General features: G+C 35.9%; 2 protein-coding genes across 2 annotated transcripts; one reads left to right on the plus strand and one right to left on the minus strand.

Annotated features, from left to right (window-relative positions):
* Positions 1–6,968: 6,968 nt before the first annotated feature.
* On the minus strand, positions 6,969–8,614 carry LOC146882063 (uncharacterized). Its single transcript, XM_085667257.1, has 3 exons — positions 7,537–8,614; positions 7,311–7,495; positions 6,969–7,166 (listed from the first exon to the last, which is right to left on the minus strand). Exons 1-3 carry the CDS (start codon positions 8,612–8,614, stop codon positions 6,969–6,971), a joined length of 1,461 nt encoding a protein of 486 aa, XP_085523383.1.
* An 8,906-nt stretch (positions 8,615–17,520) lies between these two features.
* LOC114165966 (uncharacterized) lies at positions 17,521–21,985 on the plus strand. Its single transcript, XM_028050611.2, has 2 exons — positions 17,521–18,250; positions 21,414–21,985. Exons 1-2 carry the CDS (start codon positions 17,965–17,967, stop codon positions 21,785–21,787), a joined length of 660 nt encoding a protein of 219 aa, XP_027906412.1. The 5' UTR covers positions 17,521–17,964; the 3' UTR covers positions 21,788–21,985.
* The last annotated feature ends 5,103 nt before the right edge of the window (positions 21,986–27,088 follow it).

Here is a 27,088-nt window from a genome sequence, read left to right on the forward strand (position 1 = left end):
TAATGAAAGGGTTAGACAAATTAGGAGGACTTCAAAGATTTCTCTGATTTGAGGACCTGGATTAACACACATATTGTGTTTGATCTGCCCCAGTTATAGTAAGGCATGAAGAGGTTGAAATGTGGTAGGGACTCTAGACGTTGCCTCTAGTGTAACCATGATGGTTAGGGTGAAATTGCCCTATCTTGGGATAAATGACAAGTCATATGAATGGTGAAATGAAGCAACTGTCTAGTTTGGATTTTAGAGAAAAAGGTTGGACAATTGTATGAAATTATTGGACAAGTTTGGGTTGAAAGCAAAGGATATGGTAGGAAATGAAGATGAAATCCATGAAGAGGGTGAGAATGAAACAACAAAGGAGGATGCCCCTTATCTAATTGATTAACCAGACTTATTTTAAAGAGGTTTAGGCACATGTGAATGAAAAACTGTCTGAATCACTGAAAGCAAATCTCAAAACATATTTTTCAATTTTTATTTTTCCTCTTTTTTTTTTTGAATTTTGGACAAACCTTTCAGCACGTCAATATGATTTCCATGAATTAAACTTTTTGAAAGGTACCGACAATCAGTCTTGGATCTGTGTGGACTTTATTATGTTTGTATCGTGGTCAAGGCTATGGGTATGAAAGCAAATGTGGATAGTAAAAACTCAAAAAGATGTGATGGTATTTTGCAACAATGATATTTGTTGCATCAAAAATTCATTTGCCTCTTATGTGTTCACCATTTCTCTTTTTTTTTCTTCTTGATGTAACCAAATCATCATCATCATTTTTTTGTCTTTTTCAAACTTTTTGATTCTGATGGATTTTTTATTGGTGAACCGTTTGTCAAACAAAAGTGCAAACCATCAATGTGAGGTGACCCTTGTTCAAGGTAATTTGAAAGAAAAATATTTGCTCTTTTAAGTCTCAAAGGGGTAACAAAGGTTCACACTTTGTGTTTTATGATAAAGAAACATGGCCACACATCATTTCCAAAACATGATTATTTTCTCTTTCAAGAAATTTTAACTCAAGAAAAAAAAATTGGTTCATGTTAAAGTTTGTCCCTTGCTTTTATTCTTGTTTTTTTTTCTTGTTTTTTTTTTGCCTAAACCACCCTTTCAGGTTTTCAGTCTAGCAGACATTTTTTTTTCATGCTAAGAGATTTGCTCGCAGTCTATCCCGGCCAGTGTGCCCCTTTTATGTTGATCTCCATGAAATTCAAAATGTAGGGTTTATGGTGAAAATGTAATGAAAAAAAGGATGAGTTTGAAAATCTCTTGTTATGCAAATTAGACAAATGCTTCAAAAGATATGATATCAAACATTATCTATTCATTCAACCTATTGATTTGACCAAAACATGTTTTTTTTTTGCCAAAACTGCCTTCTTAGGTTTTCAGTCTAGCAAACTTTATTTTTATTTTTTTTTTTCATTTTTCCTTCTTTTTAATAATTTTTTTTTGTCCTGATGGATTTAAGGACCACCCAACAAGTGTAGACAAGGACAAACTTAGAAAATCTACCAACTCTAGGGTTTATGTTTATCAACTTGGGTAATGTCAGTATTGATAAGGTAAATCCTTCATTGTAGGGAAGCCAGAGGATGGACTGTCTCAAAATAAAAAGTCAAGTTGTTATCCTTGATTAAATATTTGACCCCAGAAAAGCGTGACACCCCATTATTCTCTTTTTTGTTTAAAGAAGTGAATTTGATGATTTGCGAGAAAAACAAGTGACTCAAAATATAACAACCTTTTTTATTTCCTTCCTCTCTTTTGCAGAGTATGTTTATTCATATGAGGTGAGATGCATGATATGGATTAAAAAAAACTATGTACATGCGACTATGACTAAAAACAACAATTGTAACACAAGTTTGTGCCCAAGAGGCACTTACTCAGTTGTATGTCGATGTGATTAAAGAGTACCATGCATGATATGCAACTAATTGAAAAAACCTACATGAGATGTAATGCATGTGCCTCCGAGTCTAAGCATCTCCTGGCCCACCTGTCACATCATCTGCTCCCGAATAACAAGTTATCCGATCATCGCCACACACACACAAAAAGGGTGAGTTATGCACAACATATATAAACAAAACATGGATATAAATATGTTTTCCAACCCAAAATAACATAAATAAATCCATAATTTCCAAATCACCCAACCATGACCTCATAGTCCTTCATGAGTCATATGCATGAACTAGGTCTTGGGACTTTTCTGTGCTCCCACGAAACTAACTCATTCGTGGTCCAACCCTATAAGCCTATCCCGGTCATAGTCCGGCCCTAAAGACTCTTCGTCTGTAGTAAAACATCCAAGTCTCACACTTGGACCCTGGCACGCATGCAATCACCATACTATGGACTCCTCGCCCAATAATAGCCGACGAGAACATAACAGTTCCTTGCCCATCGAGCGCCCGACACATGCAATCATCATACTAAGGACTCCTCGCCCATTAGTAGCCGACGGTAACTCAACCAATTCCATGCCCATCATGTGTCCAACCACCAAGCACATCCCAGACCCCTATTGGACTTAGTCCTTCAAGCCCAAACATCACACCACATGCATATACAACCTAAACTTGGTATAAACAGCCAAAACACACTCACAAGCACATAGAAACATAGAAACTCGCATAAACTCGCTTAAACTAGGGACCTCTCGCCCAAGCTAGACCCTCAGCCTCCCTCAAGCTAATCCACCTCGCTCGAGCCGGTTTAAATCAGCAACAACAACAAGTTATCTCGCCTAGGCGAGATCGTCTCTCGCCCAAACACCCATTTCCATCTCGCCTGGGCTAAAATACAAGCAAAACACCACAAATGACCACGACATCTCACTTAGGCGAGGCCATCTCGCCTGGACGAGACCCTGATTCGCTCAAAATCCATAAACTCCTCGCCTGGACGAGAAGTCGCGCTCAACACGCGTAACTTCATCACAACCTCGCTTAGGTGAGCGTCTCTCGCCTGAGCGAGAAGCAGGTCACTCAACTCTAATACTGGGTCGCCTAGGTGAGATAGGCGAACCTGCACCCAACACAAGACCTTGCAACTCTCGCCTAGGCGAGAAGGGGTCGCTTGGGTGAAACTTGCAGAGTTTCGCCACTGCTAACGCACCAGAAACACAAAACCAATACCAATTTACAATACCTTCATGTTTCATTCAATATGTACCATAAATCAAACTCTAAAACACATTTTACACAAGTTTAAATCCCCAAAACGCATAAGAATAACCATGATTCAATAACAGTACCCGAAACCCTCATCACATTGCTTATTTCATACCCAAAAGACTTGACACCTACATTCTCTTCCAAATTCTCATTTGCAGTATACTTTATACCAAAAACCACAACACATAAAATCCCAATTGAGAGTAAAGCGCAAAACTACAACCCAGATAAATTGCACATAATTCAGCACCCCTAACCTGGATTATTGGATTAAAGTTGGGAAGAAAGTTGATGTTCCTTTGCTCACCACGGTTTTGCTTCAGACCTTCTCCCAATTAGCCTCTCAACACTCAAATTCCCCTCTCACTCTCCAAAATTTCGTTCTCCTCTCTATAGGCAAAATAACCAAACTGCAGAAACCCTATTCTCTCTGCAATTTCGCCTTTTATAAGTGTCTCAAGGTAGGTTAATGAAAAAAAACGAATTGGACTTAACTGTGGGCTTAATAGCTATTCAAGTCACTTAGTGGAAAGATTTTTCAGCACATGGTTACCCTTCTGCTAGGTTTTCTTTACCCCTTCACCTTCATACCACAACTAATAGTTAGTGCAAAAATAAAGCTTATTCTTTGCCCACCAAGGTTTGAACCCGTGACCTTCCACTCATAAGACCAAAGCACAACCATTATGCCAATTCACATTTGGTTATACCCTCCAATAAAAAATAGTTCACATAATCAATTCCATACTCATACATATTATTAAAATTAATAATAAAACAACAACACATAATTGGCATACTTAGGACTCAAACCTAAGTCCTCTCACACAATCAAAGTACTCTCAACCACTTGAGCTAGTACTTTTCCACGTCACATCAACCAACAATTAATGCCATAAAGGCTCTTTCTACTCACATTTATTAATTAATTAATTAGTTAATTAATAATTTTCCCGAGTCTTACATTACCCCCACCTTTTAAAGTTTTCGTCCACGAAAATAAGACTTACCAGCAAAAAGGTGAGGATAGGACTTCCTCATGAGGTCCTCCATCTCCCACGTCATCTCCTGGGTTGCCTCGTCCCAGAGAACCTTCATAGTCCGAATTTCCTTCCCTCTAAGTTGTTTGACTTGAGAATCTAGAATCCTCACCGGTCCAACTCCAAGAGTCAGGTTCTCACGCACCTGAACATCATCCTGCTCCAACACATGAGTAAGATCCGCCACGTACTTCCTCAACTGTGATACGTGGAAAACATTGTGCAGGTTTCCCAAGTGAGGTGGCAATGCAATCTCGTATGCCACCGGTCCAATTCGCCTCGTAATCTGATATGGACCGATGAATCGAGGGGTCAACTTCCTCGACTTCAATGCTCTCCCAATACCTGCTGTAGGTGTAACTCTGAGGAATACGTGGTCACCCGCCTCAAACTCGAGTGGCCTCCTCCTCTTATTTGGGTAGGATTTCTGCCGACTCTGAGTTGCACGCATCCGCTCCTGTATTACCCTCACTTTCTCAATGGTCTGTTGTAAGAACTCTGGACCAAGTACCACGGCCTCCCCATCCTGCTGCCAACACAAAGGTGTTCGACACCTCCTGCCATACAAGGCCTCGTAAGGTGCCATCCCAATGCTGGAATGGTAGTTGTTATTATAAGTGAACTCCACTAGTGGTAGCACATCACTCCACGTCTCGAGATGATCCAGAACACACGTTCTCAATAAATCCTCCAACGACTGTATGGTTATCTCAAATTGGCCATCCGTTTGAGGATGATATGCCGAGCTCATTCTCAACTGAGTGCCCAAAGTGTTCTGCAACGACTGCCAGAACCTCGAGATAAACCTCAGATCTCTTTCCTATATGATACTCTCAGGCACACCATGTAATCAGACTATTTCCCTGACGTACAACTCTGCCAGTTTATCTAGAGACATCTTCTGATTAATGGGTAGAAAGTGAGCGCACTTCGTCAATCTATCTACTATTACCCATATAGAATCATGCTCCCTCACTGACCTCGGTAGATGAGTAACAAAATCCATGGAAATGTTGTCCCATTTCCATTGAGGAATCTCAAGAGGCTCCAACGTACCACCTGGCCTCTGATGCTTTATTTTCGCTTTCTGACACACTATACTGGATGCCACATAATCTGCCACATCAGTTTTCATACCAGTCCACCAGAAAGTCGCCTTCAAGTCCTTGTACATCTTAGTCATACCTAGGTGTATGCTAAGCCGACTCTTATGCCCTTCATCCAAGAGCATTTTCCTCAATACCCGACTGCTGGGTATACACACCCTCTCTCTGAATCGCAGGATGCCATCTCTACCCATCCTGAAGTCTTTTCTCTTCTCTGTGCCCAACTCCCTAATGATATGCTGCAATTCCTGATCCTTACCCTGTTCCACCCGAACCTCATCCAAGAACTCATTAGTGATCCTCAACATGATGCACCGTATGTGATATGTCTCCATATCCAATCCCAGATTCATATCTCGCAGCTTCTCGATCAACTCCAACTCCTTAATCATCATGGCCGACACATGAGATTTCTTCCTGCTCAGAGCGTTTGCTATAACATTAGCCTTACCAGGATGGTATAACAGCTCAAAGTCGTAGTCCTTCATGTATTCCATCCAGCGCCTCTGTCTAATATTCAATTCTTTCTGATCAAACAAGTATTTCAAACTCTTGTGATCACTGAATACCTGAAACTATGCCCCATACAAGTAGTGCCTCCATGTTTTGAGAGCAAAAACCACCGCCGCCAATTCTAAATCGTGTGTAGGATAGTTTTTCTCATGCACCTTCAGCTGACGAGATGCACAGGCAATAGGCCGTTTCTCCTGCATTAACACACAACCTAGACCTTAGTATGAAGTATCACAGTATACCTCAAACGTCTTGGCGGTGTCAGGAATAGCTAATATGGGTGCAGTGGTCAATCTCTTCTTCATATTCTCAAAACAGACCTCACACTCGTCTGTCTAAGAGAAAGGCTGGTCCTTTCTAGTGAGTTGAGTCAAGGGACTCACCATCTTGGAGAACCCCTCCACAAACCGCCTGTAATAACTTGCCAGGCCCAAGAAACTCCTCACCTCAGTCACAGTCTGTGGCCTTTCCCACTTCACCACTGTTTCAATCTTCGCTTGATCCACCGCTATACCTTGGGCTGAGATTACATGCCCCAAGAACTGTACCTCATCCAGCCAAAACTCACACTTTGACAGCTTCCCATACAGTTTATGCTCTCTGAGAATTCCCAGCACCACTCTCAGATGATCTGCATGTACATCCCGACTCTCCGAGTATATCAGTATGTCGTCAATGAACACGACAACAAACTGATCCAGGTATGGTCGAAATATCCTGTTCATGTAGTCTAGGAAAATAGCAGGAGCATTTGTCACCCCGAACGACATCACTACATATTCGTAATGGCCGTATCGTGACCTGAACATCGTCTTCTGCACATCCTCCAGTTTGACTAAGATCTGATGGTATCCAGACCTCAAGTCAATCTTAGAGAACACTGCGGCTCCCCTTAGTTGATCCAACAAATCATCTATCCTCGGCAGCGGATACTTATTCTTTATGGTCAGCTTATTCAACTGACGGTAATCCACACATAACCTTGAACTGCCGTCCTTCTTCTTTACTAGGAGTACTGGTGCTCCCTAGGGTGACGCGCTTGGCCTGATGAACTTCTTCTCAAGCAAATCTTCAATTTGCTTCTTCAACTCAGCCAACTCCGCTAGTGCCATTCTATAGGGCGCTATGGATACTGGGCCAGCTCCAGGGATGAGATCAATGGAGAAATCCACATCCCATACTCGGGTATTTCATCTGGAAATACGTCGGCATACTCCTCCACGACTAGAATCACACTGATCTTCTCGGCGGTACTATTCTTCTTTGCATGAGCCACTATCATAAAGTAGGTGGCTCCGGCTTCTACTTCGTTTATTGCCCTCTAAGCCGAGATTAGCTCCAATCCTTCATGTTCTGGGAATACCAAACTGCGCCGTCCACAATCAATTATGACGTGATTGTTAGACAATCAGTCCATCCCCAAGATTACGTCCAATCCCTCCAAAGGAAAGCACACCAAGTTCACCTTGAATCTGCGACCTGCCACTTCCATAGAACACCCAACGCAGACTGAACTGGTAGCCACTTGACCTGAGGAGGGAGTTGAAACAAGCAACTCACATCCCAAATCGCGTGTCACCAAATTCAATCTCCCCACACACGCATTAGAAACAAAAGAATGGGTTGCCCCAGAATCAAACAACACCAATACTAATTTACCAACAATACACAATGTTCAAGGATGAGATTACCCGATTGTGTAGCCTCAGTGGTGGTCAGGGCAAAGACTCTGCCCGCTGCCCTAGCTCGCTCTGCTGGCGATGCGGTTGGTTTCTTCGTGCTAAGACTTTTCTTCTCTGGGCAATTGTTGGCGAAGTGTCCAGGTTTGTCGCATATAAAACACTTGCGACGGTCGCCTGACCCTCCTACTCCACCTGCCAACTGTGGACAATTCCTCTTCAGGTGGGGTCCGCCACATTGGTAGCAAGTGGGACCCTGAGATGTATGTGGCCGACTGTACGTCTTTTTCATCTGCCTGGCCTCCGCAACATTCTTTTGATGTTGGCTCACAATAGGACCAGGGCCCTTCTCAAGGTTCTCAGCACTCTTGGCCCGCTCCACCAAGATGGGAAATCTCCTCTCTCTCAGAGGGGTTACCACCCTCTTCAGCTCAAGTCTGAGACCTCGCTCAAACTTTAAACACTTCCACTCTTTCGTGATGTTCTGTGAGGAATATCTCGCCAAATGCTCGAATCTATTCACATACTCCTGCACTGTCATGTCTCCCTGCTGTAATGCTAGGAATTCAGCCTCTTTGTCCTGTCTCGCCGTATCTGGAAAATACTTCTCTAGGAAATGAACCCTAAAGTTGGCCCAAGACACTGGCTCTTCACTATTCTCCATCGGTTGTTGCATGCCTGCCCACCAGTATTCAACATCCCTATTCAGCAAGTACGCAGCGAACAACAGTTTCTGTTCATCTTCGCAGTTCATCACTTTGAAGATTTTCTCACACTTACGGAGCCATGCATCCGCTTCATCGGGGGAGGCCTTGTCAGTGAACTCCGCTGGCTTGTGGCGCAAGAAATCCTCCACTTTGAAGATTTTCTCACACTTGCGGAGCCATGCATCCGTTTCATCGGGGGAGGCCTTGTCAGTGAACTCCGCTGGCTTGTGGCGCAAGAAATCCTCCACTATCGGCACCCTGACTGGTGCAATCGCCGTCCTAGGCTGCGCTGCTACGGGTGGCTGCATCGCATCCACCATCCGGTGAATCGCCTCAGCGATGTCGTCAGCACCACTACTCCTCCTCCTCCTATTAGCAGCCATAGCCTGGATACTCCACATTACAACTGTTAAAAATCAGTCGCTTAGTCAACAAAACCACACACTTTTTCATATTTAACACACAACATACCACAAACAACCACATCGATAAGCTCACTCCCCACTAGCCCCAAAATATTTTAAAATATTTTCAAAACTTTTGCTCTGATACCAATTGTAACATCCCTAAGGAATATTACTGATATTTAATAAATAAAATTCGAAATACAATAAGTGTCGCATTTAATATGAACTATTTCCCAAAACACGGAAATTTTAAAACTTTAATATATATAAAGTCATAAAAACCAGGAGTCTATAATTCATAAAACTGAAATAAAAGTCAATGGCTCCTGCCAGGTTTACATAATATTCTCAAAGATAAAATAATAAACATATAACATATGTATCTACAAAGTATCCCATGCTAGCCCTCGCTCCGAGTCTAACCATCTCCTGGCCCACCTGTCACATTATCTGCTCCCGGATAACAAGTAATTCGATCATCGCCACACACACACAGAAAGGGTGAGCTATGCACAACATATATAAACAAAACATGGATATAAATATGTTTCCCAACCCAAAATAACATAACTAAATTCATAATTTCCAAATCACCCAACCATGACCTCATAGTCCTTCATGAGTCATATGCATGAACTAGGTCTTGGGACTTTCCTGTGCTCCCACGAAACTAACTCATTCGTGGTCCAACCCTATGAGCCTATCCCGGTCATAGTCCTGCCCTACAGACTCCTCGTCTGTAGTAAAACATCCAAGTCTCACACTTGGACCCTGACACGCACGCAATCACCATACTATGGACTCCTCGCCCAATAGTAGCCGATGGGAACATAACAATTCCTTGCCCATCGTGCGCCCGACACATGCAATCACCATACTAAGGACTCATCGCCCATTAGTAGCCAACGAGAACTCAACCAGTTCCATGCCCATCATGTGTCCAACCACCAAGCACATCCCAGACCCCTATTGGACTTAGTCCTTCAAGCCCAAACATCACACCACATGCATATACAACCTAAACTTGGTATAAGCAGCCAAAACACACTCACAAGCACATAGAAACATAGAAACTCGCATAAACTCGCTTAAGCTAGGGACCTCTCGCCCAAGCTAGACCCTCAGCCTCGCTTAAGCTAATCCACCTCGCCCGAGCGAGTTTAAATCAGCAACAACAGCAAGTTATCTCGCTTAGGCGAGATCCTCTCGCCTAGGCGAGATCGTCTCTCGCCCAAACACCCATTTCCATCTCGTCTGGGCTAAAATACAAGCAAAACACCATAGATGACCACGACACATCGCTTAGGCGAGGTCATCTCGCCTGTGCGAGACCCTGATTCACTCAAAATCCATAAACTCCTCACCTGGACGAGAAGTCACGCTCAACATGCGCAACTTCATCACAACCTCGCTTAGGTGAGCGTCTCTCGCCTGAGCGAGAAGCAGGTCGCTCAACTCTAATATTGGGTCGCCTAGGCGAGATAGGCGAACCCGCACCTAACACAAGACCTTGCAACTCTCGCCTAGGCTAGAAGGGGTCGCTTGGGCAAAACTTGCAGAGTTTCGCCACTGCTAACGCACCAGAAACACAAAACCAATACCAATTTACAATACCTTCAGGTTTCATTCAATATGTACCATCAATCAAACTCTAAAACACATTTTACACAAGTTTAAATCCCCAAAACGCATAAGAATAACCATGAGTCAATAACAGTACCTGAAACCCTCATCACATTGCTTATTTCATTCCCAAAAGACTTGACACCCACATTCTCTTCCAAATTCTCATTTGCAATATACTTTATACCAAAAACCACAACACATAAAATCCCAATTGAGAGTAAAGCGCAAAACTACAACCCATATAAATTGAACATAATTCAGCACCCCTAACCTGGATTATTGGATTAAAGTTGGGAAGAAAGTTGATGTTCCTTTGCTCACCACGGTTTTGCTTCAGACCTTCTCCTAATTAGCCTCTCAACACTCAAATTCCCCTCTCACTCTCTAAAATTTCGTTCTCATCTCTATAGGCAAAATAATCAAATTGCAGAAACCCTATTCTCTCTGCAATTTCGCCTTTTATAAGTGTCTCAAGGTAGGTTAATGAAAAAAGCGGCTGTTAAACGGCGATTCCCCCCTTTCCATTGAAGTAGGGGGGCCTCCTTCCCCACCATTCCGGCCTATTATTGAGGGGGATTTTACCTATGCTGAAGGTTGCTTGCTTACCAAGCCACCCACTTGAGAAGCTAGTCGCCAGAAAGAAGCGGCGAGGACGCGAAGCTGTCTACGAAGCTTCCCTCCCCCTGTAGTCGAAGTACTCGGCACTACTTTGATTCAAAAGGTTCCCGACTTTATCCGGTTTCAGCACCTAATGGTTACCCTTCTGCTAGGTTTTCTTTACCCCTTCACCTTCATACCACAACTAATAGTTAGCAAAAATAAAGCTTATTCTTTGCCCACCAAGGTTTGAACTCGTGACCTTCCACTCATAAGGCCAAAGCACAACCACTATGCCAATTCACATTTGGTTATACCTTCTAATAAAAAATAGTTCACATCATCAATTCCATACTAATACATATTATTAAAATTAATAATAAAACAACAACACATAATTGGCATACTTAGAACTCGAACCCAAGTTCTCTAACACAATCAAAGTACTCTCAACCACTTGAGCTAGTACTTTTCCACATCACATTAACCAACAATTAATGCCATAAAGGCTCTTTCTACTCACATTTATTAATTAATTAATAATTTTCCCGGGTCTTACAGTTAATAAACCGAGAAATGCAGTTTTACAAAAATTGCGCAAATCAGAAAAATTGGTGGCGCCTAACGCCCAGCAATTAGGAACCTTGCGCTTGGCGGTACAAAGCCAGCGTCGGGCGATTCCTGTTCCACAAAAATACGAAAAATGTTTTTCGTGAATCAGAGCACCTCTCACATCTTTGGTATGGTGCCTGGCGGCCAATTGGGTGCCGCCAGGAAGTTCTTGCAGTTCCATGAATCCAACAGCTCTTCCCTTACGCCTGCGAACCTCAACCAGCCCAAACCATCCCAATTTCCTTCAATTTTGACTCAATACTCACCACTCAAAGATTTAGGATCACAATTCATCCCTTAAAACTTTTAATCAACGAAATTCCATTAATATTACACATTCAATTTAGTCCATCTCTGAATTCCCACTTTCACCAACCCTAACACGACGTCCATGAAGTTCTCTTCCAATTTAACCCCAACCACGTATGATTCAATGAAATACAACAATTAATCATTTTTCACACAGTGAGAACAACCTTTTTTTCCCGATTAGAATCATCCCCACACATCCAAAACATTAAAATCGAACCAAAAGTCACTGCCAGGCAGTTCATCAAAAACCTAGAAAATTGGGTGACAAGCATGTGTCACCTAGCGGCCAAGGATGTGCCGCTAGGCGGTTCCCCCTACAGGAACCCAGAAATCACTCCAAATGCATGAGTTGTCTGGCGGCTATGAATGACCTGCTAGGCGGTTTCTGAAAATTTTCTAGAAACGCGAATTTCATGACATGAACAAGTTATAAACATCCAATTGAATATAACTTTCATACAAATTAACAATACAACTCAGAAAAATGAGTTTAACTCCCTTAACCTGGAATCCTTGCTCCCAAATGGTCTTCTCAAACATTTCTTTCAAGAAGTCAAAGAACTTTCCTCTCCTCTACCAAAATTCTCAACTTCCACTCTTCCAAAAACACGTTTTGATGTCTCTGAAACCTCTCCCTTCAGCTCCACGAAAATGTCGTCCTAATTCTCCCTCTACTTCCCTTCTCTCTCAAAGTTAATGTCTCCCTTAATCACCCTTTACTACTAAAACGAAAATTAATTAAAATTGGCTTAATGGTTATTCAATAACCATTAACAAAATGTGTCTCAACCCATTAGGCTGCCTCTCTTAGTAGCTAGGGTTCCTTTGCCTTTTCATCTCCATGCCAAATAAAATTTTGGCAAAAAGAAAGTTAATTTCATTCTTGGCAAGGTTTAAACCCACAACCATTCAATTACAAAGTCAATGCACACCCAACTCAACCAATTCATGTTTCATGATAATTCCTATAATTTTAGAATTACATTATCACTAATCACATTCAAACATATCCTTAAAATAATGCATAATTTAAAATAACATTCAAGTCCTCTCTCACAACAACCAAGTACTCTCAACCATTTAAGCTAGTACTTTTCTACATCATAATAGTTCGCATTAAATGCCATAAAGACTCCTATTACCCACATTTATTAAATATTTATTTATTTAATTATTTAAATTTCTCGGATCTTACACATGCCACCCTTGAATTTAACCACAAGCCAATTCTACTCCAAAAGACTCTAAAACAATAGTCAATTCATCCATGATATCCCCCAAACCAAGTCTTATACCAAATAGAACTTACCAACATCCAATTCACAATATGGATACACAAGTGTTCACCAATGAAACAACTCTCCACATGTGACCAACCCAAAAGGAAAATCCAAGCTCCTGGAAACTTACACAGAACCTAACCATACTCCTAATTCATGCCACATTAAACTTATCTCCAAACAATAGCTACAACATTTCATTCTTCCCAAAACCTTATACTAAAATCAAGTTTAACATCAATAACCATCAGCTTCCATGTATTAACCTACCACCATTTCAAGCTTTACCTATTGTCTCATTTTCCCCACCTAAATTAAGGTAACCACCTATTAGACCCCAAACCCGCAACTGCACATCACAACCACACAATACCATTTTCATTAAGTTGGCGCCTGACAACAAGCAATGTGCCACCAGGCGGTGTATCCAATTCTGGGTAAAACCCATAATTTCCCTACACCTACGAAAACCTTAAAATCTCCAAACTCATTCCCTTTGTCCATTTTCACAGACCAGCAATCAATTATGACTTTAATTGTACATAAAATCAATTTAAACTCCAACACAACTTCTCATTGCAATTCATACAACAATTACCTCTTAGAAAATCATTTCCCAACTCCTTCCCAAACCTTAACTAACAATAATGTTCATGCACATAATTATTCATCCAATACCTCAAAACACAACAAGATTCATAAATTTACAGCATCCACCAGTTCAGAATCACTCCAGAACGCACAAAAACCAAAATCAAGCCAAATCCATATGAGTCGCCTGGCGGGCATTCGTTGCTGCTAGTCGGTTCGTGCCTAAATCTAGAAAAGTAGGTTATTCTTGATGTGTTGCTTGGCGGGCCTTCAACACCACCAAGCGGTTCATCACCAAAAATCCATAAATAGTGCATAAGGCTTGTGTCGCCTGGCGAACTTTCAATGCCGTCAAGCGGTTTTTGAAAAAAATTTCAGAAACATGAAAAATCCAAAACAAACAAACAAAAGAAAAACACAACCATACATCATACAATTACACAATTGAAATTAGACATGGGTTGCAGCTCCCCTACCCTGGATTCCTTGCTTCCTTTGCAACTCCTAGAGGTCTTCCTAGCCCAAGTTCGCCTTAGCTCTTGCTTCCCACTCCAAAAGTTCTTCCTAGCCCTCAATGCTCTCTCTTTGGTGCACAAAACTCACTCCTTTCAAGCCTAAACTCAGTCCCTTTGTTAGCTCACTAAAACCTCCCCTCTACCTTCCCTTTTCATCCCCAAATTAATTAGATTAATAAAAAAAACGAAAATAGGTATTAAGAGGACGTTAATGACGACTAGGATTTCTAAACCTTCCAATCCATAGAAAAAGGAAATCGAACTAAAAGGAAGCTACTCTCAACACAATCAAGTACTCAACCACTTGAGCTAGTACTATTCCTTGTCATAACTCCCCACATTAATTACTATAAAGATCCTATTACCCGCATTTATATTAAATAAATATTTATTTATTTATTTAACTTTTCAGTGTCTTACAACCTCCTTCGTCTCTTACCACCTAAATCTCATTCTATATGTGAGTTTGTGAGTTTAGTAGAGTCAATATGACTTTACACAAGAATCTGTACACCAATGTATACATTGCACTATCCAACATGACATTTTTTCTTAGAAATGACCATATTCATACAATTCACACAATCATAATAAATTCATACCACGTAATCTAATTGATTTTCAGCATTCAAGCATAGGCTCTATTCAACCTAGCATACACCATCGCCATAAGTTTCTCATCATATACATTCTCATCAAGTCATGAAAAGCTTCCATAAAAATCTCTTATCATAACTCATGCAATTCACAACATTTATCATCCTTCCTTTCCATGTTTCTCTATTCTCAATCATTGAAAACCCTATTGTATTTAATCAACATAATAAACCTCAAAAAAATCTCATATTTCCGTCATGGCATCTCTTCTAGCCATCCCAAACTTATCCAACGATATTAAGGAACTGCCCAACACTAATTAAGAAACCAAAAAGTTACCTATGCAAATCAGATTGGCCAATTGATTCTCTCTCAACAAATTTATTGTTTTCTTGTATCAAATACATATTAGTTTTTTTTTCTCAAATTAAGCTCAAAAAGCCTCAATTTACCAATTTGATACATCATAAGGTAGATTCACTCATTATACAACAAATTCATAATTACTACAATTTTCCACAAACTAATCATCATAAATTTAGACCAATTCAACCAAGATAATTTCAAACCAAATTCCTTCCTTAGTCGACATAACCAACCTCACAAATAGGGCTACAATTTCACTACCATACAACAGACCACATAGTTTATACCAATACTAACAATTTCATGTATTTCTTAGGCACACAACAAACTTCAATTTTAAAGCAACTCATCCTAGATAGTCAATACTTAGCCATCAAACTATGATAACTAGTTCCTTTTATTAACATAACAACTCATTCAACTGAACAATCACTTACACATACATAATTCAATATCACATATATATCCCACATCCTTATCATCATTACCATTCTAGACACAAGGATCACACACATAAAATACATGTACAACAATTCATTAGCATTAATAGAACACAAAAGGAATAAGAATTATTTCAATCCAACCAACCCATAGATCACAAGGCATATCAAGAATTGGAACTTATAAAAATAATTAGCTTTCATCACCTTAAAATAGCTTTTCCTCAAAGCTAAGCTTCCTCAACTCAAGAAATATTGCTACTCACAACTAGGGACCTAGAATGAGTTCTCCAAACAAGACAAAATTCAATATATGGTAAATCAAGATGAAATGATTACTTCTCTCACCTGACCCCACTAAAATTGATGACTAAAACAAAATAAATATGGAAGAATGATGCTTTTATATAGTAAATAGAAACATACTCTTTTTAAAATTTGATCATTCCAAAACACTCTTTAACTTAGTTTCATCGTGGTGTAATTAAATTTTGAAATAGAGGGAGATAATAGATGAATTTGAGAATAGAAGGAAGAGTGAGAGGAGAAAAAAAAAGAACATGAGGTGGAAGGTCTTCCCGTTTACACTTTTCTATTTTCTCTCTCTTTTATTTTCACTTTTCTATTTTCTCTCTCTTTTATTTGTATTATATTATTATACTCATTTATTAATTTTAATTAATTAATCTTTTTAACACATTACAATAACAATAAAGAAAGAAACAAAATATTTTACAAAAATGAAACAAAATAACAAGGATTAAAGTTGAAAAAATAAATTTCATAATTACAAAGGAAATTGTAGTGTAAAAAAAATATATAATTTTTTCTTATTATATACTTACCTCTTTTTTAATCATATTTTTCTTTTCATTATTACTTCAACCTATAGTACATCGAGATAATGTTATTATGGTAAATTAAATATTGTTCATTTTAAAACTCAAAAATTCAATACAATTTTGTTTGTAAAAGAATTTTTTTTGATAAAGAAACACTAAAAGAACTTTAGATTCCCGATCAAATAATACTAAAAAGAGTGATCGAAACATTATCTCAATAAATTTGAAGTTAGAATAATTATTAATTTTTTAATTTTTATAATCTAAAAAAACACTGAGAAGAATTATGTTAAAAAATTGAAAATATTTTTCGTGTATAATTATAATAATCAATAAAAAAAATGCTTATACATATTATAATTTGATAATAATTTTATTATGATAATAATTATATCGAACTTTTAATTATAAAAAATGTCCACCTTGAATAGATAAAATCGTAATTAAACTAAAAAAAGTACCTCACTTATGTAGGACGAACCTCGAAGTTGAAGTTACCAACAAGACAAGAACCTAAAGTATGTACCATTTCTTGACTTTTGGCAATGTCTCAAAAGACCAACATACCACCACCTTTTACGCCAAAAGGTTATATATATTTAACGTTTCTATATTTCCCACTATAATTTAATTACAAAAGTAGTTTTGATGTACTTTTAATATTATAAAATACACTTGAATCGATTTTCGACCTCAAATTTTGTAAATGTATAATTTTAGTTTCTATATAATTTAATTTACAGATTTTTTTTTTGTTTTCAAAATTATGTAACTTTTTCAATGTTAATAAATTGTATAATTGTTTATAGAGAATGTCGTAGATAAGTAATAATAATGTCAATTGTTTATTGATGTAAGATATTGATAATAGATTTCATAAGTAAGTTTAATACATATTGTTTTGACGAGCATCTTAAATATTGTTGTTAACAGTTAGCTAAAATTACTTAATTTAAAAAAAAAAACTTAAATAATGAAGTCTTCAATTAATATTTTATAGGATCAAAATTCAACTTTCTTAAAAAGATGCACTATAGAAAAGTGAATATATCTTAACGTTTCAAATTCATTTTAGTGAAGTAAAAGCAAATGCACCCCACTTGCAAGTCCTATACCTGAAAAAAAAAAAGGTTTAACGAGCTTCCTTTAGAATAGTATATCTCTTTTATGCTAAATAAATTGATTGCTTCACACTAATCACCTTTAGCGGAGAAATGTTCATGTTCTGCAAAGAAAAGCTTTAAGCTTTCCCTCTACCTGTAATTTCCAACATTAATTTTTTTAGTTTTATTAATTTTTTGTTGCATATTCATCTGGAGTTTTGTTCATTTTCCAGTTTCACCAAAAATGACAAATGGGTATGAGTTCGTGTGAGAAGGGTTTGTTTTCTTCTATTGATTTTGACTAGTAGTTTAGATACTTTGCTTGTTGAAAGAATGAGTGTGTGTTTGTGGGGGTAGCTTTCATTCGTTTTTTCTTGAAAAAAAAAAAGGATTTTGGTAATTGTAGTTGAAGTGGGTATCTGTTATTTTGTGGGGGGCAAAAAGGATGATTCAGTTGTTGTTCTTGGTGCTTTTTGTGGAGGGTGCTATGGCATTTCTTTTGTTGGTGAAGATTGGGCCATTGAGAGATCTTGTTATTAAGACGCTGGATCAGATAAAAATGGGGAAGGGTCCTGCTACAGTGAAGACCATTGCTGGCACCATGTCCGTGATTCTCTTCTCAAGTCTTATGAGCATTGTTAAGATCCAGAACAAAGGTGCCAAGCTTGGTACTATGTCACCCATGGATCAAGTTCTGTGGAGGACCCACTTGCTGGAGGCTTCACTCATGGGTATGCTCAAACACCTTTCTTCTGGGTCACTTCATTCTCTCTCTCTCTCTCTAAATAAGCAGAGATGTAGTCACTGTTTGTTATGCGGCTACGAGTGAAAATATTGATTTTGCAGGAAAATGTGGCAATGCAGTGTTGCTGCTGTGAATGTTTTGTTTGACAGATCTTAGGTTTAGGGGTTCAGGTGAAGAAGGGTGCCTTATATTTGCAGTCTTTAAATAATTGTTGTTTGGTATTTGATCCCATTTTGGTCTCATCATTTTGTTTTGATTGTTCTCCGGAAATTTAAGTTGCCCCTTTTGAAAAAAATTGTTTGAACGTGTTGCAGATCTGAGGTTCATTTGTGTTATTTTTTATCATTTAAGGAAATCATGTTTATCAGTACTGAGGTTATATTTAGATAAAGTATGTTTAGAAGGTATCATTTTTAAGATATGTAAAATGCTTTGTGTTGTGCCTTATCGTGAACTACTTTATTTTGGATAAATTATAACAGTCGAAAGAATTGGCAAATATCAAAGGATTTAATGGTCTCTGTTTTTTCTTAAAAAACAAGGAATTTTAAGTTCAGCTCTATTGTGTGGAATTTCAAAATTGTTATGCTACTTGTTCCTCCTTTTGCTGCTGTTGACTGAGCCACTTGATTGATCCAATGCAGAGCTTCAATCTGTGTAAGGCTTTGTGTGACTTGACTCTCTTTGACCTTTGACTCTGTTTTGAGTTAGTTGTCAAAGATTCATAATGTGCCATGGCATGATATCAGGTAGGCAAGTACTGTAGGGCAGAGTTCTCAATCTTGAGAGGGATCTGTTTCAGGAAACATTGGAGAGAAATTGTATTTTGGAATGAGTTTTATTCTTTTTTTTTTTTTTTTCAGGAAAGGTTGTGAGAATTGAAACTCAGCAAAGTTCATGTGCCTGAGAAGGATTTTGTCTAGTAAACTGGAATGTTGTGTAGTTATGCCTGGAATGGGTATATTGATAGGGCAGAAAGGTTTCTGATAAGATGCTGGATAAGAATTTGAACTCATGGCATGGGTTGCTTGCTGTTAAAAATGAGAATGTGGAGACTGCTATAGTTACTTTAATAGTATGTTACATTGATACCCATTAGAGTACTATGAATTCAAGTGTGGAGTTGGAAATCCCACATTGAATGGAAATGAGTGAGTTGAGGAATATATAAGTATAAAGACTCACAAAACCTGGTGCCTTAAGATAGGTTTTGGGTTGGAAGTGGTATTTGGTCCTGTCTGAAAGTTGAGAGTTGAGGTGAAATTGAGAATTGAGGGACTTGTCGGATCCAAATCTCATCAGTTACATATATAACACACGAAAGGAACTAGATTGCTTTAATTGAAATATTGAATTCCCCTTGTATTAAATTCCTTGGTATTCTAATTGTTCTTTTGATATTGTCCAAAGATTGCCTAAAAGAAGATGTACATTGTTTTGTTCATGTTATCCTTCTCTTAAGTAGTGTCGAGAGGGATCTTAAGTAGTGTCCACACGATTAATGTCTCTGAATGTTGAATTTTTGATTCTCTTGTTTACCAGATTAATACTCATGAAAGATTAAACTAGTGCAAACATATTATATGTATAGATTAACCCACCCTTTCCCACATGATCACTAAGTGGGATTACTTGAACCCTACACACGAGAACACAAACTTAGTGAACAAAAACACAATGAAAAGAAATAAGTGGTGATAGTTTAGAACACTTGCTTTATTGATAAGCTTTAATACTAATTTTTTTCTCACCACAATTTTCTTGGCCTTGGCCACATATTAATGTTGTTTCCCTCTTCACTTATTTTATGTTCTGTTCTTTTCTACAACAGGCATAGCCTTTCAATAGTAATAATAGCTTTAGCAGAAGTAATACTAATAAAATAAGATGTATCAATGAAGTCAGAAGTGAGATGTGCCAATAAATTGGCAAATTGGTACGGAACTGACATGAATCCAAGCATCATAAATGGTAATAGTCTTGAAGAGGTTAGTATAGTCTGTTGTATCTGTGGTGCTGTAGAGTGTGTTATTATGGTTGTTTGTGTGATTTTGTAGAAATGAAAGTAGTTTTTGCTGTACTAAAGGTAGTGAAAGTATAAGTTCTATCTGGTTTCTGATGTGGTTGTGGTCATCAACAGGGTGGTTTTTTCAGTTGTGGACCTGGTGTTATATTTAGGGTGGTTGTGGGAGTGATAAACATGTCTGCTGTCATGTCTTACTGAAGAGAAACAACAAATGCAGAATGCTATGTTGTATCTGCTTAGATTTTTTCCACTTCTGTGTGAAAAATATGTTTATTACTGCAGAAATCTAACCAGAACTTAGTTAAGCCTTTGAGAATGAACTATTTTCATGAGGAATTGATTTCTGTTTCTCAAAAGTCTTAATTGTCCTTAATCTTTGTTTCTAAATTCCATCTTCTAAAAGTGGAGTGTTTCCATCTGTAGCTGCATGAAAACTGAACTTCACATTTATTCTCATTACATTGCTCATATTTGCTCCCATATCACTAATATTTTTCCTTCTAGTGTTGTGTTTTCAAAGCTGATAGGCACAGAGAGGGTTTTCCGTTATTGAAAGTGCAAAATAACATCAAAATACAACACTTTGTTGGTGATATTAGATTTCATAAGTAACGCTATTTGTAGGTTTTTGGCGGAGTGACTCCAGGAAAATTTGACACTAATGGGTTATAAATTCGTAGAATTTGAATTCTCTATTGAGTTTTTACGTGTTGTTCAACTACTGCTGTGCTTTGAAAATATACTTATGGACATTGATTTTGATGTTTTAAAATATATTAAAAAGAATTTTAATATACCAACACATCACTATATTTTTAACTAAGCAGAGAACAATATCAAAAAACCTAGCAGAGAATCTAGATTGAAATTCATATAAGTAACAAGACACTGTCATCAACCCAAAATCTTAAAACATGTTTGCAGATCCTTGTACTGATATATTGTTCATCTTGCTTGTTTTTACCAATTTGGAAATTCTAGCTCACCTTAAATTACCATCTGGGAATGTTCTTGTTTTATAGTATTAGTTGTTTGTAGTTCATTTTTGCTATCAATCCTTGCATGTTTGCTACAATGAAAGTAGATTTGATCTTGCCTTAATGGAGTTGATTTGATCTTGCAGGTTTTACATTATTCCTAGGCTTCATAATTGATCGTGTGCATCATTATCTCCAAAAGCTAAACAAGTTAAGGAGCAATGCAGGAGCTTCTAAAGAAGAAGTGGAAAGCATTGAGAAAGAGAAAGTTGAGCTGAAGGAAAAGGAAGAGAAAGCTTCGAAGGAGATAATTCAACTTAAGGAAAAAATTTCTGGTCTTTCAGAAAGTTTGAAGAAGACAAAGGTGGAATGTGAAGAGAAGGAGAAAAGAATTGAGACTGCTGAAGCTCATGTTAGTTCCCTCCAAAAGCAAGCTGCAGATCTGCTACTTGAATATGACAGGCTCTTGGAGGAGAACCAAAACCTTCAAGCACAAGCACTCAGGCACATCAAGAACTGATAAGAGTCAATTGCTTTTAACCACAAGTTTTGGAGAAGAGTTTTATCACATTCACACCATCATTAGTTTTGTTGCAAGATTATCATTATCATTGAAAAAGAAAAGAAAAACAACAAAGAGAAAATTTGGCCCTCTTGATGAAAATGAAACATTAATCAACATTCATTAAAATGGAGTGAAATCACCTTAGCCCTTCCACTATCCTTCTAGTTGAAAATGAAAGTAAAATGTGTTTTTTTTTTCCTTATTACTTTCATTCTTCTGAAGTTTAAATATGTTTTTCAAGATCATTTTTAGTAACTAGAGATATGGAAAGTTCATATGAATGAGAATTTTAACATGTGGGTTTTACAAATAACAATGATTTTAGTTACATATATAATTAATATTATGATAAGATAGTTGGCCATGTAAGTTTTTAATTTATTGTTATGATTAATAGAATTTTTAAAATTACCTTTATTCAAAACATAACCTTTCTTGGAGGGTTGTTAATTATTATCATATAAATACGGGACAAATTGCAAAAATTACAATTTATCAAACAAATATGTTGATATTAAGAAGTATATATAATATAGATGCGATGATTTAAGAAAAAGTTTACATAATGTTGGTTCCGTTTATGTTTCTCAAAGGAAATTTCCAAATCTTCATCCATATTTCATGCATTTGGATTTCTTTCTTCCTTCTCTACAATTTAATTTTTCTTATTAGGTCGACTTCATTTTGTGTGCAGCTAATTTACTTATAACATAACCAGTATTACTTTTTTTTTTTTTACTTTTCTATTTTTGTTAGAAATTTAATTGGTTACTTAAATTAAAACTTGGTGTAAGTTAATGTCATAAATGTTCTGTCGTGATTACCATAATCGAAATGGCGTCATAAATGTTTCAAGATGATCTTCGTATATGTACAAATAACATTTATATCTATATTTATATCTATCTATATTTACATCTACATACTATAAAAATAGAGAGGGAACTTTTTGAGAACATCTTGAACACGTGACAGTTTCTGGCCGCTCTTCAATTTTTTCTTAAAATATTCAACAATAAAAACAAATATGTTATTCAATAACATTTTTATGCTTTACAATAAATTTTAGGTTTAATTAGTATTATTTTTTTCTGAAGTTTCAGTTTGGTATCCGCTTTTAAAAAAGTTTCAATTTCGTCTCAATTTTTGAAAAATAATTTCAATTAGGTCCCTTTTATAACAAAATTATTAACACCATTAACAACGTGTCAAGTGTCAGCCTATGTTTTTTTTTTAATTTTTAATTTTTTTTTTAAAAAATTAGCCACGTGTCAGATCCTTGGTGTGACACATGACATTGTCAGTGGCACATGATGTTAATCCATGTTTTGTTATTCATGACTTTTACCACTAAAATTTAATATAAATATCAATACATAATTTTGTAAGTCATTTTTTAATAACAAATATCAATATAAAATTTATATAAATAATAAATTTTGTCTTAAAAGAGATACAATATTTCTCTATTTAAAAAAAAATATTCAGATTAAATTGAAACAAATAGAGGGAGGACTAAATTGGAACAAATATATATGGGGACTAAATTGAAATCAAGACAATGACACTTGGCAGGGACACTGACACATGATAGTACCTTGCCACGTGGCACTAACAATGCCACATGTCACACCAAGGATCTGACACGTGAAAAAAAAAAACAGAGGCTAACACATATCACGCCGTTAACGATGTTAATATTTTTTTTTTCTGAAAGGGACCTAATTGAAATACTTTTTCAAAAGTTGGGACGAAATTGAAACTATTTTAAAAACAGGTTCCAAATTAAAATTTCTAAAGGAAAGTGGATACCAATCGACTAATTAAACTTAAATTTTAAAAGCATATTAAGACTTTCTTAACTTAAACTTGGAAAATTCTTAGTAATATTTTAGTTATAGTAATATAATGATATACATAAAAATTGTTTTCTATTATTAACAATATTTTATATTTTATATTTTAATTATAGTATATAATGGTATATATAAAAATGATTTTTCATTAAGAGTAAAATAGATAATTCAAATCAATAAAATTTAAAAGAATATTAATATTTTCTTAACATAAAATTTGAGAAATTGTTTTGAAATGCTGCACCATTCAAGTTTATTTATAATACATAGAAATATATTCATTATGAAATATATGCTAATTTCATTTTCATTTAAATTTAAATTTACATTTTCATTTTCATTCCCATTTTTGTAACACGTTTTCGTTCCATTACTTGCAGTTATAAAATTAAGGCTAGAGTCATGAATGAAACAAATTCAATGACTTTGACATATATTTGCAGATAAACAAGGAGCACAATATACCTTCCTAGCCTTATTCCATTCAAGATTATGATTGGTACTTTGGGTGCAAACAATCATGACACACCAAACTATGAAAGACCAAGTCTTTGACAAAACATCATGGTAAGAAGTCTTAATAGTTGGAAGTGGTGAACAATTAAATATTGTTGCCTTCGGTTCATCCAAGCTAAACTCATTTGATTTACATGATGTGTTATATGTGCCAAAAATTACCAAAAATCTATTTAGTGGGTCAAAATTAACTAGTGATAATAACATTCTTGTGAATTTGATGCACATTGCTACTTCATGAAGGATGTAATACCCATAAGAAAGACACATAGTGGAACCAAGGAACAAGTAAGAGTCCACAATAACGAAGAACAAGTGGCATCAAAGTTTATTAGGCACAAGTTGTTGGTGAATATTGCATGTTGACATTATTTGCTTAATGGCCATAGAAACCTGATTTAGTATCTACTTTCTAGGTTTGACAATTGTTAAACAATATCAAATAAATTCTCTGTTGTAGTATGTATAAAAATATCCAAGTAAATTGCTTTCACGTGATTCGTATATTGTTATATACGAATTCTTCCGTAGAAATTATATACGAATTTTTATCCGTAAATAATTACATATGGATTTATCTGTAGGTAAACCTATAGAAGAATCTGTATATAATTACCTACGAAAAAATTTGTATGTAATTACCTACGGATAGATTTGTATGTAATGTTTGTTACGATCATTTTATCTATGAATTTTTGTCCGTAGGTAAAATAGTATTTTTTTACGGATTTTTTTGGATTACATACGGATTTTTGCTGTAAGTAATAAACATTTTTCTTGTAGTGTTTGCTTCTACAATTGAAGGACTAATGAAGTTTTTAATGGAAAATGAGAGAAAGAAATGGAATAAATATTGTTCTCTATTTTCTATAGACTATCCTTTATGATCTTTCTAATTCTTCTCCTATGTTTTTGACTGCTTGTAAGTAGTGAATATTTCCATTTTAGTTTTTGAAACAATACAAGAAAGCAAAGGTTTTTTACACAATTACCAAATTCTTTTGTGAAAATATTTTTCATATAGGTTTATACAGTTTCAGGAAACCATAAACAATTGGATTGAGTTCCAATGGCGGAAAACACTCATCTCAAGTAATTATATGTAAGGCCTTTGATTCTATTGAAGCTCAAGACTAAAACGAAGTTGCTTTTGAAAATTGATTGACCAAAGTTGAATAGACATGTCAAAGTGAGCCAACCCGGCTCACACGGGTTGGCTCACCATGAGCTAGGTTGAAAATGAGTAAACCCAACCCGACTTACTTTATGGTGAGCCAAAAATTTTGTAACCCGGCTCAACCCACCATGAGTTGGTGGGTTAAGTGGGTTGGCTCACCAACCCACATTCAAACTATTCAAATATTATTGAGCAACATTCTAATATTTAAAAATATGAAATTGTGAACCTATATAATTAGAAGTAGTAAATAATTATTAAAAAAAATTAAAAAAAAAGTTGTAAAAAAATGTTGATGGGTTAAGTGGGTCAACCCACCCTCAACTCGACTTGAACCCGTTTAACCCGTGGGTTAATTGAGCAGGGTTGAGTTCAACAAACTTTTAAAAAAATTGAATTTTTCTCAACTCAACTCAACATGAATCCGTGATGAGCCGGATTGGCTCACGAGTTAAAATCTATTTTGATATCTCTAGTTGAATCCCACTTGTCCGCGTTGTAGTTCTCGTTAGATTCCATTCCTTATTTCTTAGAGAAATTAACTTCTAAATCACTCGTCAAAGTGTTAGACTCATCGTTTAAATTTAGACTCTAACTCTCGAATCAAATATAATTAATAATAAAAAATATTTCAAATATCAATAATTTTTAATGTATAAAATAGTATCTAACTTAATAATATAATGATTAATTATTTTTTATTTTTAAATTTAATTACTATTTGATAAATATTTTGTACTGTATTCTTGCTCTTTTCATATCCATTTATCATCTCTTTCTGTTTAGAATTCTATAAATATGCTATTAGTTTATATGCAGTTCTTTTAATTGAGCTAATTAATAATCCTTGGTGAATGTTTTATACAATAATTTATGCGTATAAATTGCTCCATTTGATAATTTTCTTTATATGTCATATCATTTTTCCCTCTGCTGTTTCCTACTAATTGTCGGCTTTCTAGAAAAGGTTTTAAATTCAAATTATAACAAGTAAAAAGTATTAGTCATTGGAAGAAAAGTCCTCTTAGAGCAAGGTAACAAAGTATCATTTTTCTTCTAAAGGATTAAGTTACATAAAACTTTTATTTTAAACTTTTATTTATGCGGAAGGTCTTGTTAAATAAATTAATACTTTTTTAGTATAATCAAATTTATAATTATACATAACATATTTGTCTATTTTATAATAAATGATCTTAAAGAATCATGTAAGAATAATATTTTTTTAATAAATTAGTGTACAACACTTTTACACTAACAAATTTGAGCAAATAAACACTTTTTTTCTTGTCAAAGAAACTTTTTAGCAAATAGACTTTTTTTTTTTTGTCAAAGAAAGAAAAGGAATACAACAATTACACAAACATCAACAACAGTCTATACCATGATCGTCTCCATTTTCTTTAAGAACCAACCACTCTCGTAAATTTGGTATTAATAGAGTAACTTGCCCTAAGTATAAATGGAGTAAATAACTTACTATTAAAAAAAAATATTAAAAAAAAAATTAATTTTAAAAAATAATTAATATTAGATATTAATTTAGATTATAATTCACAAAATAATTATAAATTTTTATTAACAAAAAATATTTTAGATACTAATAATTTTTAATTTATAAAATAATGTCTAACTTAATTAATATAATGAATAATTATTTTTATCTCTAAATTAATTATTATTTAATGATTTTCATGCTTGAATTTT

The sequence above is a fragment of the Vigna unguiculata genome, chromosome 10 (assembly GCF_037176805.1).
Source record: "Vigna unguiculata cultivar grain cowpea cultivar isolate G323 ecotype 2 chromosome 10, ASM3717680v1, whole genome shotgun sequence".
Taxonomy (NCBI): Eukaryota; Viridiplantae; Streptophyta; class Magnoliopsida; order Fabales; family Fabaceae; genus Vigna; species Vigna unguiculata.

Excerpts from the sequence above, each read along its gene's own strand:
- LOC146882063 (XM_085667257.1), bottom strand. The coding sequence starts at position 8,614 with ATGGCTGCTAATAGGAGGAGGAGGAGTAGTGGTGCTGACGACATCGCT. Across the intron at positions 7,496-7,536 it reads CACTGAGGCTACACAATCGG|TATTGGTGTTGTTTGATTCT; the intron begins GTAATCTCATCC and ends TTGGTAAATTAG. Across the intron at positions 7,167-7,310 it reads TGGCAGGTCGCAGATTCAAG|AGGGCAATAAACGAAGTAGA; the intron begins GTGAACTTGGTG and ends ATCTCGGCTTAG.
- LOC114165966 (XM_028050611.2), top strand. The coding sequence starts at position 17,965 with ATGATTCAGTTGTTGTTCTTGGTGCTTTTTGTGGAGGGTGCTATGGCA. Across the intron at positions 18,251-21,413 it reads GCTGGAGGCTTCACTCATGG|GTTTTACATTATTCCTAGGC; the intron begins GTATGCTCAAAC and ends TTGATCTTGCAG.